The 19,642-nt window shown below is 39.5% G+C and overlaps 1 protein-coding gene across 8 annotated transcripts in view; it reads left to right on the plus strand.

Moving 5' to 3' along the window:
* The first annotated feature begins 1,402 nt into the window (after positions 1-1,402).
* klc1a (kinesin light chain 1a) overlaps positions 1,403-19,642 on the plus strand; it is a 51,517-nt gene continuing 33,277 nt past the window's right edge. For 4 of the 8 annotated variants that reach the window (XM_056394449.1, XM_056394447.1, XM_056394451.1 and 1 more), the window contains exons 1-5: positions 1,404-1,897; positions 9,622-9,889; positions 10,916-11,146; positions 12,189-12,267; positions 18,797-19,025. In XM_056394449.1, coding sequence (XP_056250424.1) covers positions 9,623-9,889; positions 10,916-11,146; positions 12,189-12,267; positions 18,797-19,025 — 806 coding nt within the window. In that variant the 5' untranslated portion in view covers positions 1,404-1,897; position 9,622. Of the gene's footprint in view, positions 1,898-9,621; positions 9,890-10,915; positions 11,147-12,188; positions 12,268-18,796; positions 19,026-19,642 lie in introns of all 8 variants that reach the window. The other 4 variants (XR_008829439.1, XM_056394445.1, XM_056394448.1 and 1 more) reach the window with 2 other exon arrangements.

Consider the following 19,642-nt stretch of genomic DNA (forward strand, 5'->3'; position numbering starts at 1 on the left):
TTTTTTTATGTCTGTCTCATTTTTTTTCTTTTATTTCTGGTGCCTGTTTCTGCTTCAATGAGATCCCCTCATATTCATAAATATATTTTCACTTCTCACTTGGCGACACACAGACAAAAAGATCAAGAGCTGTTGAGCTGATTTATTCAGTCTCTTCATCATCTAATTACTCTGAAAAATAGTATTAATCTTAAGAAGCTTCCCCCTGAAGCAGGGTGTTCACCTGAAACGTCAATTAAATAAAAGGATTTATTAAGTCTGCACCTGCATGCACTTTACTATAAAACCCACAACGGCTCAGCCAGAGATTTTCTACATTTTTAAGGATGAGTTGTGACAACGCCTGAACTTGTGCAAACAGTAGCATCAAGAGACTGAAACAAAGACGTGCATGAATACAGTCAGTGCAGTGTCTAATGTAGATAAGTGGATACAGCACAGAATGACATGCACTTGTTATTGGACAGTTTATTTTTATCAATGTGTCAGTGTTTGCTTGATGCAGCTGATTCATTTAATGTTTTGGGTCAAAGGTCCTGATCTGTATAGGGTGTCATCCTCTTTAAAGGTGGGGCAGTTAAGCGAAGCCATTTGTTGTTGCTGCATTAACAGTGGTGAAATTGGTTGTTTTGTCTTTGTGCGACAGATTTCTAAAAGTTTGATTGTGGCCCAATTGTTGATGCAATATGGTGACTAAAGCAATTAAATATTTTCAGTTTCATCAAGCTTTCATCAAGTTCTTAACTTGATGAAAGTTAAGAACTTGAGAGTTCAAGTGTTAGTTTATTACCACGAACTTCAGCTCTAGTGGAACAGTGTATATAAGGATACGAGGATCTTTGTTGTTATCTATGTGGATCCCCTCAAGAAGATGCAGCCCAGGACAGAAGATAAGTGGTCAAACAGTTCACTGGAGTTTTCCCTGATCAATGAAAGAATATAAATATGAATATAAATGTTAATAAATCATTAATAAAAGGTTCTACAACACTACAAATGTTTATAAATAGATTTTTTAGCCCTCTTCCATAGTCCATTGGAGAGGTCTCCCTATGAATAACAATAGCAAAATAGACAATACATGCTGGTGGAGGATTTTCCACAGTCTGGCAGTCCATAAATTGTTCTTATTAGTGGTTAACGCATAAATAAATGATATATTAGCCATTAATATAGCCATCGATTACACCTTATAAATCTTTTACAAATGCTGTCTTATCTCATTGTAGCCCCAGAAATACATAATGCATTTCAACTACTTGTTTTTGCAGTTCAAGCATTGCATTGCATTAGATAAATAAATAAATCTGGCTGCTCAACTCACACTCTCTATGCTCACACCACAGCTTCCCCTTTAATCCGGGCAGGGGTGACATCATTACCGAGGAAGAGTCGGGGGAGGAGGGGAGAGAGGGGCACCGGGTAACGCCATTTTCACGCACCGCGCAGTCAGTCAGTCAGTCAGTCATCCAGCCAGTGGACCAGCAGGCTGTCATCCTCATGGGCGACTAGTCGGCTGTTTATTTACCCCCATGAAGCGGCTGTCGGGTTAGTTTCACGGAGCTGTTCCTGCCATGGAGCCACAGGGGGCCAGGCTTCTCTTGAATGGCTCAGACTAAAGCCTGTGTTTGACAGATAGGTGGCTAGCTATGTAGCTAGCTGGTCATCATTAACGGCGGTTGATGCAGTGAAGCCCAGTCGGCGAAACATACCCCAGGCGGATTGGAAATTCTGTCTGATAACTTAGTAGTTTTTTTTTTGTTACACCTACTGGCAGACATTGTCGGCGAAAGGAACAACACGTCCATCTGAAGAAAGGTGTGATTTAAAAGGGAAAGAGACAAGGAAAAGCAGCGTTACAGTCTAGCTACAGTGGCAACGGATGTCCTAGAGAACGGTAAGAATGGCTCCGTGTATTTCTTGGAATGGTCTCATTAGCTAATTAACCACTTTCACAAATGTTTATTTTGTGTAAAACATTTATTAATGTGTCATTCTGTCACACCACAAGCATTTGAATTATTATATGATTAGGGCACCCATGTTGTAAATAATCACCCCCCACCCCACCCCACCCCCCTTTCTTATATGGTTGGTGTTTACTTTAATTGCGGGAATTAGACGCCAAAAGCGCATCAACTGTCACTGGAATGCTAACGCTGAGTTAGCACCGTGCTGTGTGACAGGAAAGTATCGGCCAACTGGTTCTTCAGGTTAATCCGTTTGTAAAGCGAGATAGCCAGGTAGAAGCAGCAGGAACTACAGTGGTGTGGACACGGCTAGAACATGCCTGTCAACCCGGTGGAAAGATGCACTTGTTTGTGCACTGCAGCACCCTAAAGTCTTGATGTTGAATTTGTCATGTGATGGTTATTTAGCTCTGTTAGACGTCCTTTCATTGATATTCACGGCGGGGTGAGGGCTGTGAAAGCTGCCAGTGTTGAGGAGACAGCTTCAGAGGGACAGTGGATCCCAGTGTGGGTCTCACAGCTGGGAAAACCAAAAAAAGACTGAGAGTCGTCTATGAATATTTTCGAGATTTAGGACGCGTGCAAATACACAATCTGTTGAGTCTGCACTGCATGAAATCTGAGGAATACACACAAGTATTCCTGAGAGTTTTGTTTGCCCTGCCCTGCAGTATTTAATGTTTAATCCACCCAAGGTAGTTCTCCTGACAACCTGCAGGGCTCCTCCCCCAGGCTAACACCCCTCTGCTCCCCCGGGACAACTTGTTGTTGGCTCAGAGATCCCAAAGGTTTTGTGTGTCGACCTTACACAGTTGGTAATTATGTGTTTTAGCAGCAGATTTTGTTGTAATGCTGCAGGTCGGCTCGAGGATCACCTAAACCTAATGCAACTGTCAGATACTTCTGTTATTGATTAGTCTGCCAGATACTTTAGATGTATGAATGTAAAAATAAAATAAAAAAAACAAGTTATCTGGGCACAAGGTAATGTCTTCTATAATGTCAACTGTTGGTGGGACAAAAAACAAGATATGATTTGTTTGTGGGGGGCTGTGTTACTGCTGTCTCTGTAGATCTGCTTGCATGATAAATTTAATGCTTAATTAGGTGATGATAAATCTTTATGGTCATTCTGGAGGCTGTAGTTTGTGATGCTGTTGAGCTGAAACAATTAGTCAATGAACTGATTTTTGGAAAATGAGTTGACAACTATAATAATTTAAGCAAAAAGCAAAGCAAAAAATCCAAACATTTTCTGGTTTCAGCTTCTGCAAATGTGATAATTTTCTGCTTTTATCTGGGCTGTGTTTTTATGAACTTATTAGCTTTGGGTTTTGGATGGTTGCTGAGACAAAGCAAGCAAATTTAAGATGTCATCATCATGAGCTCTAGGAAATCGTGAAGGGCATGTTTCACATTTTCACATTTTACTGACTAATAATCGAGAAAATAATTGTCAAAATAGTCATTAGTTGCAACTTTTTGCATTGTTTAATTGACTTGTATTATATATCAGGTGTTTGTAGGAGAGTAGGTTAAAGATTAGCAAACCTCTCAGTATAATGCTATACAGTTCAACACCGCCATAACCTACATCCTCCAAAATGATTATACAGTTAAATCAGCACCTCTATAAATAGTTTTAATTAAAACATTATAACCTCAATGAAGGTTATTGCAGGGCTAGTTTTAACTAGGGGTACCTGAGTGTAAATTGTAACAGAATTAGTGAAGACATACATGATGCAGGCACAAGAACTTTACATTTAGCACAAGACTTGCATAAACAGTAGAGTCTGCTCATCATAGAACATATAATATGCTGTAGATCATTTTCAGCTTTCATCTCTGCGTTACTGCCAACTGTTGCTGAGCTTCTGCCCAATAACCTTGGAAATTAAATAAAGTTAAAATTGGCAACATTTGAAGTATTAAAGATATAAGTAATCATTAAGATTTCTGTGTTTGGATCACCTTCAGGCGACTGTTGTTGCTCCAGTTTGTGGAAACTGTGCTAAATTCTTAGCAGATTTTCAGAATTTATCTTAAGCAAATAGTCAGACATCATGGCCCCACGGTGAAACGACTCTGTCAAATGCCAATCAGATAACCAGTTTTCATATTTGGCTCGGGCTTAAGCTGAATAGTGTGAAATGATGCTATCAGCTATGAGAAATATCTGGTAGAGAGACACAGAAACACTAGATACCCTAGTGAGGACATCAGCAGGAACTCGTGCAGTCTACTATTTTAAAATTTGTTGAACTTTGTTCTGGTGATGCAGACCTAATCTATGGAGAGTCTGAAGCAAGTTGTATATCAAAGTCAGTGTGTGTATATAAGAAATAAATCTAGTATATTCTCTCTGTATCTTGGTCTGGAGGGTTGCTCCTAACTCCCTGCTGCAGTAAGGAGCTGTGGCCACTGCTGTCTCTGTAGATCAGAGCATCTTCAACAACTTCACTGACTCAATTGATAAATTTAATCTCTTGCCCAGGGCTCGCTCATGGAAGTAAAAAGAATTATTGGTGCTCTTGTCATGTGAGAGCTTACCAGAACTAAGCCTGCGACTCATTTTAAGGAGATGACACAGTTTAACACAGCAGGCTGCAGCAAATAAATTCATACTAAATTCGGCAGTTATGTTCCTCACTGCTCTGTTGCCTTCAGGTCCAAAGACCAAATGTGTTCTTTATTAATACCTATCACACTCATCATTTCCTGTGTTTCAGCCTGGCAGTGTCGCGTCTCGTGACTGCCTGATTTGTTAACCCCTTTCTCGGTCTCTGAAGCTAACAGTTAATATTGTCACATGATACATTCATAATGGCTGGATAGTTTAGTAAGACTGATGTTTAGCAGGGAAGATTGCAGCATGTGGAAGATGACATAAGGTGCAAGAGGAACAGCACAAGATCGAACAGCACAGCAGACTATCATGATCCTTTCAAAAGCGGCTATAATCAATGTTTTTATCATTAACGATGGATCACATGACTAGTTGTATGTGAAAGGGGTTGCCCGTGGTGATGAGCCCACAGGCTCTCCAGCTATCTTTATCTTTACGGAGCGTTATAGCATCTTTCAGCTCATTGTTTTTATTTTTCCAGACCTGCAGCTGTTTTCAGTGAAAAAGCTCTGATGAATCCATTTCACACGACATGCACAGCAGCAAACAGCAGACAGGCAGAGTTAGAGACTAGCTGGAGAATTTAGCAGGGAAAAAGACAACAGAGCTAATAGGATAGTGAATTTTGATAATAAGTCAGTGTTTACAGCTTGTATCTGCTTTCTTCCAAGTGGAAAATCAATTCTCGCAGGTTTATTTATTTTTATTTTATCGATCAGCTGAAAAATAAACTGTAAACACTGTTAGCATAAAAGGCTAATTCATCTGCTGTCCCTTGCCAGTTGTTAAAAAAGCAACCTAAAATTAAAATAAAAAGACATATCCTAGCAATTCATGTAACACAACATAATAAATACAATAGTGTTTGAAGTGTCAGTTTGAAGGGTATTGTGTTTTAGTTTTTTTGGTTGGTTTATACTTGTGTCTGTGTTTCACACTCAGGGCTCATAGCTATTGTTTTCTGTGCTGTACTTTTTCCAAAAACTGGGTGGTAAAGTCCTGTGGTGTGGTGTGTTGTACTCTTCTTTGTTTTCAGCCATTGTAGATGTATTAGCTGGGGTTGTTAACCACCCTACCCGGTTCTTTGAGCTATTTATACCAGACAAACTGGCATCTCTTTGTGAGAAGCTGAGGTTTTGAACAGCAAGTGCAGTGTTTTCGTTGTCAATACAGGTAGAACAAGTGTTACGTCGTTTGAGTCATGAATGGCCAAACAAATATATCTGTATGAAGATGTTGCAGATGATTTTAGATTAAAAATCATCCAGTAAATTTAACCTGCCGATGCCCAAAGCGTCCGACAGAGTCTCACTCCCTTTATATGTGATTAGGGCTCACAGCTCTCATCATCTAATAACCATCAGCCCACACATCGCTGACTAAGATTGTTCTTCGCAGGGCTGCTCATTCTACTGCATTAGGCTCCATTCTCATGCATAAAGCCCAGAGCAAGCACTCACTGTTCCTCTGTTTCATTTGTCCCAACCACACCCCCCCCCCCCCCCCCCCCCCCCCCCATCCATACCTTACCCACCACCACAGCCTCCCGATCACCTCCTACTGTATCACAGCCTCAACCTGTTTATAGGAGGAGCTGAAGCGTCCCTTGGGTGCTCAGCTTCAAGCCTATTTACATTTCAAAAGTTAACATCAGAAATAGTTTTCTCTGCCTTTCCCTTTGTGCTGCTTTGTGCTCTGAGACTCATCTGATGCCCGAAATAAAAGACTGTAGGATCAGAACCGGAAGAAAGGCTCGTGCTGTCACTTTCACTTCCATGTTGCGCTGCCTGCAGTGATAGTTGTTGTCTGTCTTGTTCTTTGCAATTTGGGATGTTTCCAGTGGTTAGAAATTGAACTTGCTCTGTGTTGTTGGGGCATAAACTACTCACTTTGGATTGATTGGCTGCTGAATGGATGTTGATTGCTGAAGGTTAATCAATAATAAGAATTTAAAAAAAGTAATTGTTAGAGGCAGCCATAGTTACAGGTGCAGCAGTCTTAAAACTTTTAACCGGATGAGGTGAATGATAAAAATAATTTTTCGGTTTGTGGTAAGGTGACATAAATACCAGTGATAATAAATCAACAGGATTTATCTCATTTGTGTAGAGTCACTGAAGTGTAAAAACAGTATTTATAAGTGCAATATCAAAATGACTCATATGATACAATGTGCTGCAAGTGCAAGCACAGACTGTATTTTTGTTCCTCTTTCTTCTCTTTAAAAGTCAGGTTGTGAGGAGTAATCTTTTCTTGACCATCCATAATTAAAATAATCATTAGTTTCACCTCATTGTCTTTATTTGTAGGCATTTATAAGAAAATAATTGCATCATTACAGTGTCATTTGGACCTGAAATAAAATTAGAGGAGCAAATAGAGCATAAACACAAACAATCATGAAAACCTTTGCTTTATCAGCCTCATGGCTGTTTGCAAATAATACATTTGGAAACCCTTTTCTGCAAATGAAGTTGTTTCAAATTCATCTCAGTGAAAATCCCCCTGGTGCTGCACAGTGCTGCTCACCTGGAACTGCTGTTTCCCATCTCCTCCTGCGCACAGTGTCAGCTTCCTGCTCTGCTGTCAGCTGATAGGCTGCAGGCCGGTTGCTGAGTCACATGGAGTGATCAGGGCTGTAGCCCTTCCTCCGTCTGCCTCGTCTGCTCAGGGCGATCTTCAGCTTATTGTTTTTTCTTCTACTTTTCAACCGAAATGTGAAATCTGAGGCAGTTCAGGAGACGTCTGCTGTCTTCACCTGGTACAACAGCAGCTTTCTATACTGAGGTGGGCATTGCAACATCAAGTATAAGACTAATATCAGGACAGTCACACCCAGAGTTTCATTTCTGTATTTTTCACAGACATGCAGTAGAACTTAACTTCAGTCAGAGATTCTGTAATTATTCAGTTGAGAGAATGTCTTCAGTTTCAGTTTGGTGTGCTTGCAGAGATTTATTAGGCAGCTCGCTACAAGTGCTGAGGCAAAGTGCTCAGTCATAATCCTCTTAAGTGTGTGTGTGTGTGTGTGTGTGCATGTATGTGTGTAATGAATACAAAGCAAAGAAAGTCAGGATGAAGTGGGAAGGAGTGCACGGGGAGTGTGTTGAGGGACAATATCAAAAGAACAAATATTAACTTATAGTCTTTTGCTAATATGTACCATAATAATATCACCAGTTTATCTTTTACAACTAATAATGTACTTCCTTAATCACCAAGGCTGATTCAAGATCTGATTATGTGCTATGACTGCATTATGGCAGCACTAAGAAGCTGATGATTATGGGAGATATTGTAATCATGAATATGAATGTTTAGAGTTGGTTACTGCAGTGGAGGATTAATATTCAAATTCCCAAGAGCGCAAAATGGTATCAGAATGAAACTGTATATTTTACCTGCTTTTTCTAAATTTGGGTCATATTTTAGTTAAAATCATACAGGTAGAGCTAATAAATCCTGGCTTGAATTCATATTAAAGATGCAACTCTCTTGGTTACCAAGCAATTAGAGCTGCAACTAATGATTATAAAATGCCAGAAAATATAAAGAAATGTACTATATTGTTTGACACAGAAAAGCATCAAATCCTCATATTTGAAAAGCTAGAAACAGCAAATATTCGTCATTTTTGCTTATAAAATGACTAAAACTATTATTCAATTATCAAAATAACTGCTGGTTAATTTTCTGTCAATAGACTTATCAATTAATCGACTAATCATCGCAGCTCAACAATTAATAAAGCAAATATAAAGTACAGCAGTAATTTAGAGTAGTTTCAGTCACTCATTATGTAATCTAAAATGTTTGTGTGTTGTTTTCTACCAGTTCCTCGCAATGTTTTTCCTGTCTGACAATCTTCACTTCATATCTGTTATCTGTTATCTGTAAACCACACAGAGCCCACAAGCCTCAGATCTGGATTTGAACTGTCAGCAGGCGGCAGGTTTAACGTCTGTGGTTTGGTTTATACTTTTCATCACAGCTGAACCAAAGTCCCTGTTTTTCTTAAAGCTTAAGTGATGACTCCTTCGGTTTTTTTTAGAGCACCTCAAACAGCATTTCACAAATACTACACTACACTTAACCTGTGTTTATCCAGCCTCTTCTGCTGCAGCACCCTGCTGCTGCTCACACTCTGTACTCAGCTTTTCCCACAGAGCAGGTTGTTCAGTCAGTGCCTCGCTCAAAGGCACCTTGAGGTTTAGAGGGAACCAAAAACATTTCATTTTTATTCCTTCAACCCGAACCACCCGGACTCCTGAACCAAGAACCATCCAGTCACAAACATATGGGCTAACCTTTCGGTTCAGCCAATGTTTTTTCTCTCTGTCAGCTGAGTATGAATTGTAAAGGGAGATGAATCACTGTCAGGCCTGTTAACTGGCCATGAAGCAAGAAAAGGTCAGAAGATTGCAACTTTTAATGAAACATCTGAATCTACAGGGTGCGGTATCACACATATACCTTATTCTTTCCCACTTTCTTCAGCGAAGAAGAACATCAGAGCCAATCAGAGGCAGAGTAGGGGCTTCACACACACATGCTCACACACAAAGATAAATGTCGGACTCACCGGTGCAACCAATGAAAATCTTAACAGGTTTTTGGTCATATACGACCACAGCCATGTTAAACCTTTCTTGCGTTAAATGTAATTTATTTTTCTGTCAGGACTAAACAACCATAGAAGTCATGAGACAAGTGGATGCTAGTGTCCTCATAAGTTCAGAGTCTTTAGATGACAATAAGCTGCTTTTAGTTTCCTTGTTTTTGTCTATATTTAGAAAATTGTTTGCTCTCTTGCATTCATTACAGCCTCATGTTTGTTCTCTGAGGACATTCAAGTCAGATTCATTTTATACAGCCTTTTTACTGTGTTATGTAAATTTATACAATGCTTTGGCATTCAATTTTCTTGGTTGGAATCGTCTGATCTTCATAAGCCACTGTTAAAATGGATGAATACATCGTTATGATGTTCAACTTTTTCTTTCTCTGTTGTAAAATCTGCAGAATGCGTGAGGACATGTCCACCATGGTGTGCGTGAAGGAGGAGGAGGACCCTGGGGAGAAGCTGTCCCAGGATGAGATCATCTCCCGGACCAAGCAGGTGATCCAGGGGCTGGAGGCCCTGAAGCAGGAGCACCACTCCATCCTGGAGGGCCTGCTGGGCACGCTGCGCTGCCTGAAGCAGGATGAGGAGGGCGTCCTGGTGGAGGAGAAGTCCCACATGATCCGCAAGTCCCTGGAGATGCTGGAACTCGGGCTGAGCGAGGCACAGGTATGTGACGAAAATTCACATCACAACTTCACAGAGCAAAAATACAAAAACATTTAGTTTCCAATGCTATGTGACAGTGAAAGCAGAAAATCATCTCGCCTGAGAGGGGAATCAGAGAATATTTGGCATCGCTTCGGTAGTTTTGAATGAAAAATGTTCTGTTGATTGACTAATCATTGTAGCTTTATTATCTTCCAAACACTCAGTTCCTGTCCTGGAGGTGGGTATTTGTAAACACAAGTATTTCCAAAAGCCTCCTGAAAAAGAACAGAAAAAAGTACGTCTTCTACAGTTCAAAAATACATTTAAAAAATGCATATTTGCAGAGAGTTGGCAAACACCGGCCTGTGAGTCAGTGATGACTCATTGTTGGTGCCTTAGCCTCTCATCCCCCTTTCCCAGAAGGCTTTGTCCAATAAATATACAATACACTGCAAGTCCCCCATGCAGACGTTAACATCTACCTCCAGATTTTTGCTTCAGTTGTGGTGAATTACAGTGTGATTCATATTTTCAACATCGTTTTCCTGCTCTAACACCCCTAATGTCTCTGTGCCTCAAACTCTGTGTCTAATTACACCCCTCCCAGCCTTTCACCTTAGACCATATGCTATTAGGTGGATGCTCCCACCCATGGAGCCTCACAGTAACATTAGTGGGCACACATTTAGTTTGGGTGGGTAGTGTACTATTATCCCAGTTTTACTACCCTACTTTATATACATGATGCTGCCACTATATCTTGTACTTTGGTCCATTTATTCAAAGAACAGTCAGTCTGTTGTCCTTAAAACATCAAATATCCTGAATAATGATATTTAGAAAATAAATATTGCTATGAAGTCTTCCTAAACCCAAAGAAGCATGTGTACAATTACAGCCTTTATTAGTATTTATATTTTGTATTAAGTCATTAACTGAATTTATTCTTATTCTACTTGAACATCCAAACTATGTGATATGGTTTGTATTCTTGAGCTATGAAGGAACTCTAGTGTTTAAAGAAACCCCCTCGTCCTCGCCCAGGTGATGATGGCGCTGTCGAGCCATCTGAGCTCGGTGGAGTCGGAGAAACAAAAGCTCCGAGCTCAGGTACGCCGGCTCTGCCAGGAGAACCAGTGGCTGAGGGACGAGCTGGCCGGGACGCAGCAGAAGCTGCAGAAGAGCGAGCAGAGCGTGGCCCAGCTGGAGGAGGAGAAGAAGCACCTGGAGTTCATGAACCAGCTGAAGAAGTACGACGAGGACCTGTCTCCATCTGTGAGTCCTCAGCTTCTTCTTCAGGATGTGTTTTCATTTCCTCATGTTTCATATGTTTGACCAAACATCTTATTGATAGCTGAAGCAGGATTTCAAAACAATGAAACTCCAGTGTAGAGTAGGGATACTATAGATCCGTAACAGCACTGAGAGTCACTTGTGAGACAGATAGACATTCAGTCACAGTGCACCACTGAATAACATATTTACTGTCATAGCAATCCATGTTACATAAAAAGGATTCACATATAGACGTTAAATTTGGGGAAAGAGCAATGGCCATGTCTCAGTGTGTAAAGTATGCAAGATTTGGTTGAAACTGCTCATAAGCGTTGCTACAATAAGGGAGAATCAGTTGGTTTATTTTCTGTTTGGAGTTGTAGTTCTCACTCTTGAGTCACATTTGCAAACTAGAAAGTTCTCAGAGAGCGCATATCTCTGCAAAGGCCACACAATAATCAGGATAATAGAAAATCTTAAGAATTTCATCAAAGTACACATATTGCTAGACAACTGAGGGACACAGTTTCATACAAGGAAGGACAGCAGCTCTTGAAGGAAAGTGCTTAATTGAGCGGTTTAGTAGTTAATTCATTGTTGTGACTGCAGCTGGGCTTCATCAGTCACTGAGAGCATCTCTTTTTCAGTTTGATTATTTGTGTAAAGTATGTGAATGAGCTCAGCATTGTTTTGTGAAGGAGCTCCCATTCCTGTGAAAGACTCTTATTCCCTGCTGCACCTTCTCTCCCACTGATTCCTGTAATTTTTGGGTTTATTTTAACTCACTTTCCTAAACACCTTATCAGCAGCACAGACCAGTGAAAGCTATCAATGTAAGTGCTTTGAAATATGCTGGACTGGACCCAGGGTACAGAATGACTGCATCAGCAGATAAGTCGGAAATGTTCCTTTGTGGATTTAGAAAACATTGAGTCACTTCATTTATAATCTCCCCTCCTTTTGCTTTTTGTCCCCCCTCCTTCCCCTCTGTCTTTGCCCTCCTCCTCTCTTTCACTCTGTCCCTCACACCCTCCCCAATCAGGAGGAGAAGGACTCTGACTCCAGTAAAGAGACTCTGGACGATCTTTTCCCGGATGACCAGGATGACCAAGCCCCAGGCAGTAAGTGTTCTACCTCCGTCTTCTTCCCTCCACTCTGGGAGACTCTCAAGCATTTTCAAACATGGACCCAGATATGAAATATAATTCCTGGCCTTAGGATGTAGATTTAATTGTATGGGTCCTTTTGTGATGTGGGTACAAATCTGAACCTGTGCCTGTAGACACAAATAGCTGTAATAAGAAAAAAGGCAAATATCATCAAAAATATTTCTGAAAATGCATCATAAAGTACATGTGCATAATGTGTAAAAGCTGCAGCTTCCACAGTGTTGTTACTTTGCAGACTGTTGCCAATGACTTGCAAGTTGTTTTGTTTTTTTTTTTTGATGGCAACAGCTATTTTGAAAATGACACTGCTGTAAAATTGATCCCTTCCTTTGAAACAAAACTTCAATCTTTGGACTAGCAACACCCTTGTAATACACCAAAGCGTAGTCAGTAGACGTCCCCAGGGTCTGAATATATCGCATAATGTATGGCGCTGACTTTTTCCTGTCATTCATTGCTTTTCTGCACTTTTCCTAAGCCTTATCAATCTTTATCTGCTGTAATTACACCCTCTGTCTCGCTCTACTGCTCTCTCTCACATGCGCACTCTCATTTTTCTCTGCTCCCACTCTTCATGTCCACCCCTTCCCTCAGTGTTTGATGGGGTGATCTTCCAGTACCTCAGTAGCCCAGACAGTAAAGCTGTGTTGGCTGTGAAGGCCTATTAGTCAGGACCTAGTTCAGCCTGGAGGGAGGCCAAATGGAGGAAAAACCTCCCAACCACATTGGTTTTATATAGTTCCAGAGAACAGAGAAAGGACACAGCAAGTTCTTTCTGTGTGGCTGTTGTCAGGTGAAATAATGTGTCGAAAAATACCTCAGCTGTGTTTGATATGAACCTTTTTGGCTGTGAATATCAATGAAATGCTTAAAATCTGAAAAAAAGTAAAGCATACAATTCTAGTAGCCTAGTAACCTAGTAACCTGTTTGTCTTTGTGAAACCAAATAAAATTATAAATTCAATGCCACAGCACTAAATTGGCTGTTTGAAAAATCTGAATTTGAGGAAATATTCTGTAACTTTGAGCTGGATTGGGACAACTGACTCTGACCTCCAGAAATACACACCAGCAGTTTGTCCTGAAACTTGGCATTGGTAGTGTTTTTAAACTCCTTTTGCACCAAGGTGATTCCCATTTGGCTCCTGGCACCAGTTTATCAGCCAGTTTAAATTGCTGACAAAATGGACAGCAGACGGGTTCATACTCTGTCCGAGCCAGACTCCAGCTCTGTGCACTCCAGTCCAATTTCTTCTTTATTAAACTGTTTAATTTAAACCACCAGCTGGAAATTGATCTTTCAGAACAATTTTGGATGAAAGTAATAAACTTAATAATTTAATTTAGCCTTTGGAATTTTATTAAATGGTATTTTTCATTTTCTTGACAGTATGAGGGCCAATCAAATAGATTTAGAGTGTAACTTCACATTGTGGTTGGTAGAATAGTGAATTTTTGAAAGGGAAGCTGAATCGGTAAACTGAAATGTGAAATTTAATTTCCTTAACTAGTTCACACAATATAGGCATTTAAACAATAACTCTGCCATTGTCCTATATTTTTCTTATAATCAACAAAACCCATGAAAAGGCCAAAAATAACAATAAATGTCTCCTTCTTACAAGTGCTGTGCGTCTCTACAGCCTGATATATCTCATTCCTCTGTGCTGTAGAGCCCCATTGTGTCCAAGAACTGTTAGAAACACATCAGTGAGCCACACTGTAATGACACTGACATCATCATTACCATGAACACACACATTGTAGTTTGTTTTGAATCGGCCCCACACACACACACACCATCCTGCTGCCCCAAAAACTCACTCGAGCATCAAATGTGGATTAATACGCAGCTGAAAATAGTCCCCAACTAATGCACTATTTGCATGTTTTCTAGACATTATGGTGCCCAGTTGTTTATGGAAATTATATATTTCTGGCTTGTTTTTAAAGTTTTACATCTTCAGTAGGAACCAATGGGCCAATAGCTAAGAGCCAAAGACAGATATAAGTATTGAGAGACAGACTATTGCATTAGTAACTTTGATCTTTTCATGAGATTTGTTAGAAATAACAACAATATAGAAAATCACCAGCTGTATCCTTAAGAGGTAGAAAGATCAATAAACACTTTCTGTTCTCTTCTTTGTGTAAACTTGAGAATGTGGCCGGTGGTAATTCTGTTTTCCTACAGTGTTTCGTGGGTGTAATTCTAGGTTGTGATCCAGACTCCTGTGTTTTGGCCCATATGATGATTGCAGTGCAGGTTGTAGAGCAAAGGAAGGAGAACAGGTTGTTTTGGGGATAATAAGAGAGCTACATTTTTTGATGTTTAAAATGGAAAACTGGCTTCATCATTCTGTTTTTTTGCATTTTCCATAGTGGTGGTGGTGGTGGAGCCTTTTCTGTGCTGAGCACCTCTGCTAAATGAATTATGACTGTACACGAGAGACGGGGTTTAATAGCATATCGCTGTGGGGGGGCCAGAAGATTGACTTTTAGCAACGTAAATCTCAATAAAAAGGTTTTCACTTTAGAGGTCAATACTGAATAATAATGAAAGAAATAAAATTACATGACATTTGTCTGAATTATTGAGATAGTAATGTCAGTATAAAGGGTATATATCAAGTAAGCCCCGAAATTACAAACAGAGGAGGATGAACAAAAAATTTATTGTTTATTTTGCTGTGGTTTTATACCAACAGATAAAAGCAATTGTGTGGAATTTGTTACAAATAAACAATGTTCTTAACATCAATTTAAACAATTAATTATACATTTTTAATTAATGTACATAGCATTAATCCTTAGTTGCCTAAATCGGAAAGCTTTTATATGACAGATCACCAGTATTTGTATTAGTACTTCCACCAGTATTTTAAATTAAAGTTGAAAGAGAGACTTGTTTACAGTTTAATAGAACTTTGGAATGAGCTCTTGGTAATTATAAGTGAGGTCTGAGACAAATGTAATAATAAAAAAAACCAAAAAAAAAACATGTTCTTGTACAAGTAAATAGGACAGAGCACATACAGTAATGCAGTAATTATACATCCACACCCATTCACACATAAACACATTTCAGCCCTCCAGTTCTATTTTGGAACCAATTCCTGGGCAGCAAAATAACCCAGATTCGTTAAACTTGGATGCTAATGAATCTCTGACGCTAACGAATCTCTTATCAAACCTTTTTATCTTTCCTGAGATGTTACAAACACACAGCTAATGTTAGCAGCTTCTCATTTAATACTGGTGCTGACGCCACAGATGATGGATTATATCAGCTGTAGCTAATTAATGTTCATTGTGTAACAGCTCCACTTTAGTCTATAGGTTAATGTGCTCTCTCCAAGCTGCTGACTGGACTCTGACAAAGATGGTGTGTGAGTGAAAAGACATATCACTCTGTAGCATCTCTCTACGACCAGAGTGAACAGAGTGGAGTCTCTTCTCCAGAGAAATTATCAGCTGATCGCAGCATGTTAAATACAAGAAAGTCCCAGTTCAACTTCTTATGCATCTAATCAATATTTAGAGCTTGTTAATCTCATGGTTGTGAATCAGGAGCTTCATTATTTGGATCAAATAGTTTGTGAAAAATCAGGTGTAAAACTCAGTTTGTTCCAGCTGTTATTTCAGCCTGTCACAACAATCAATATCATTCAATAATCAACATTTCAGATCTTTTGCTACTCAGCTCAGTTTCAGGTTGGAGATACAGGTTGTCAACATTAGTTAGGCTAATTTAATGTTAATGTCTAAATTAAATCTTTGAGTTATACTTCTTTACAACACTTAGTTATTTATATGATGAAACTTGAACATAATCAGATTTGATGAATGATTCAAAAGGATTTGGATTTGATAAGTGGATTTGATACTGGATCCAGATCTGATAAAATGCTATCAACCCCAGCTCTAATGAAGACGGGGAAGGGATGAGTGAGGAAGGAAAAGCACTGAGAGAAAACTGTGGGCAGAAAGAGAGAGATGGGATGCATTTAGGATCTGACAGCAAACGGAGGAACACATCATCACCGTTTCCACTGGCATTAATCCTCTCAGTGTGAAACAGAGCTGTGTGTGTGTGTGTGTGTGTGTGTGTGTGTGTGTGTGTGTGTGTGTGTGTGTGTGTGTGTGTGTGTGTGTGTGTGTGTGTGTGTGTGTGTGTGTGTGTGTGTGTGTGTGTGTGTGTGTGTGTGTGGATACTGGGTGAACGCTGGAGTAGATGAGATGTCTTTCCTCCTCAAGCTTATTCAGGCTGCCTGAAAAGCTTTTGGGGTTTGGGGTAGATTGCTGTCAGCAGGAAGAAACTAATGGTGTAAGAAGGATGATGATGGTGACGACAGCCCTTCCTTTCTTTAAATTAGCCTGAGGCTCATATTCAGTTTTTCTGTACAAATATTTACATTTCAGTCATTTAGCTAACTCTGTTGTTATCCACAGTGAGTCAGTGAATGAGCTTGTAAAGATTTAGTGTCCTGTGTCTGTAAGTGAATTGGACAAATTGGCTACAGTTTCAGTTGGACCTGAAGGGTCCATTAAAAAGCCTATTCCAGTGATTTAATGTTTCATCTCCATAAACGTTGGAGCCTCGCAGGTTTAAAGTAGACTGGCAGATCAAGTTCCATAAACACATCTGGATGGCTTTTTGGTCTAATGAGGACTCCCCAAGACTGCTAAACTGATACTGATGTGTAAAATTGAGTTCTTTATTGTTTTCAAAAGACTCTTTAACTAACATGCAAACATTAAGCCAAAATATATATCTTACATATATGTATAAATAGATATTTTATTAAGTTTACCTCATTTACCTCAATAGAGTCCTGTCGTCCAGCAGAGAGGATATGGCTAAAGAAGAGTTTTTAAACTAAGACAGCTGAGGAATGAATTGTGAATAACATTATGACATTGATATTATGTTGTTGTTGTGTAAGTAAAACTTTATTTATGTAACACTTGTGAAACTAAGGTTAGAAAGAGCTTCACAGATACAAGAAATCTGAATAGATATTTCAATCAAATACATGCAAAATTGTAAAAGAACGGGGACCAATCAGGGGAAAGAAGCATAATAAATGAGAATGTGAATAAATAGATGTAGATATAAAACACTCAACAGTTTGCTGGCCTGACCTCAGCTATGGAGTTGATATTTAGCAAACTTGAAAAGGACAATTTGCTGAAAATAGGTTTTCAGTCCGAGCGTATGAACGACTTACTGACTGGACATCCCATATCTACAACTGAAATGATTAGCCAATTAATTGAATAGTTCCTCAACAGAAAATTGATTAGCAGGCAGCTATATTTATAATTAAATAATTATTATTTTAGTAAGGATCAGATGATTTTCATTATCATATATGATGATGATAATAATAATAGACAATATCTGTTGGTTTTAGTTGCTGAATCTTCTTGCGCTGTAGGAAAGGTTTTAATTTGATCATTTTCTGACATTTTAGAAAAATAATCAGCTGATTAACCAGAAGGAGAAACCTTATTGCCTCGTGTCTCTTGTGTCAGATGTAAATACTTATGAAATGTTGTTGAAGATGCTGTCGGACGTGGCCGGATACATGTCTGTGAGAGTAAGTAGTGACAGGCTGCTTTGGTGCAAGTGGTTCCGAACACCCGGTATCACTCAGTGTCCGAACTCTTCACTGTGGTCAGTCTTATTATTGCCGTGGGCGGCTCCCACTTTAAAACGCCACTAACTCTCCTTCAGAGTAAATATAGAGCTGCCTGCCTTTAATAAGAACCTCGGTTAGGTGGTTTCCTGACCTCTCGCTCACATGCACATTCATACATTCTTACACACACACTCACATAGAGACAGACTGACAGACGTACGGTATGTCATGAGAGACATTCCAGTCATGTCCTCCTGACCCCGTTAAGTGTAACACACACTAACCGCCGAATTTGCTGTGCACTGCAGCAGAATGAGGACATTGTTTATGAATGAATGATCTTATCTGTGGGACATATGTTAACATCCAGCTATTGTTTGTTTGTTATGGTTTCAGTTTTGACCCATTTGTATGAATTCAAATATCCAAATTCAGAAGAAAAGCTGCGATATTTGAAACCAAGCTTGACTTGACTTGACTCATATTCGAACACAATACAATAAGTCATTCTTTAGCTTGCATATTTTTAAATTATGGGCAGGTCTTAAGCACTGCATTTTTCAGATTTCTGAAATAGAGAAACTACAAATTAATTATTTCCAAACTCTCAGTCGTGAGGATTTGGAGCTTTTCTCTTATGTGATTGAAAAAGTCAAATATCTTTGGGTTTTGATGTTTTTTTGGACAAAATAAGCAGATTATAGTTGTAGGAAATTGTAATGGTAATTAGTACAGTAGACCTTTGCACATAACTGTAACAAAAACTGTTGGAATTTTAAAAGCCACAGTGGTATTTATCTTTTCCGTCTTCTCCATTTTCCTCTTTGCGTCTCCAGTCCAGCCGGCTCATGGCAGCGCTGCAGCAGCGGCTGCCCAGCAGGGAGGTTATGAGATCCCAGCTCGTCTGAGGACCCTCCACAACCTGGTGATCCAGTACGCCTCCCAGGGCAGGTATGAGGTGGCTGTGCCTCTCTGCAAACAGGCCCTGGAGGACCTGGAGAAGACCTCTGGACACGACCACCCAGATGTGGCCACCATGCTCAACATCCTAGCCCTCGTTTACAGGTTAGTCAATCAAATCCAGTATGTTAATTGGTCCTGAACTATTGCAGTGGTTTTCGAAATTGGGTTGTTGCCCTTCAGTGCTCTGTTATGCAGTCCAGGAGATTAACCTGTCAAGTGATAAATGGGATTATATTCCTGTTAATATAATATTACAGGCAAACACAGTAAGAAAATCAATAGAGTAGATTATTGTGATTAAATGTTTTACCTGCACCTTTCAACCTAGAGTATAATAATGTAACTATAAACTACATCAGCTATCAACAATGTATTTATTAGATGGGGCTCTTTGTGCAAACCATTTCTCTGATGTATATCAGTTTGGAAAAGATCAAATGAAACAAGGTTTTAATGAAATATCACAGCCCTGATGTATTTGCTCAGAATCAAGGCCACATTGTATGTAGGTGTATGTAGTTTTTATGATTGTAATATTAAATATTTACAACTGTTCAATGTTAAGACTAATATCCAATTTCCTGGAAGTGCTTCTGTTTCTTAGTTCACACTGGTAGCGCCTTCATTAGCTCGTAAATCCTCAAAGTCCCTGGCCCCTGTGACTATTTTACAAGCCTTGCTGGGATTTCAGAATGGAGCAGGAGCTTCTTGGTGAATGC

Source organism: Seriola aureovittata, chromosome 13 (genome assembly GCF_021018895.1).
Source record: "Seriola aureovittata isolate HTS-2021-v1 ecotype China chromosome 13, ASM2101889v1, whole genome shotgun sequence".
Classification (NCBI taxonomy): domain Eukaryota; kingdom Metazoa; phylum Chordata; class Actinopteri; order Carangiformes; family Carangidae; genus Seriola; species Seriola aureovittata.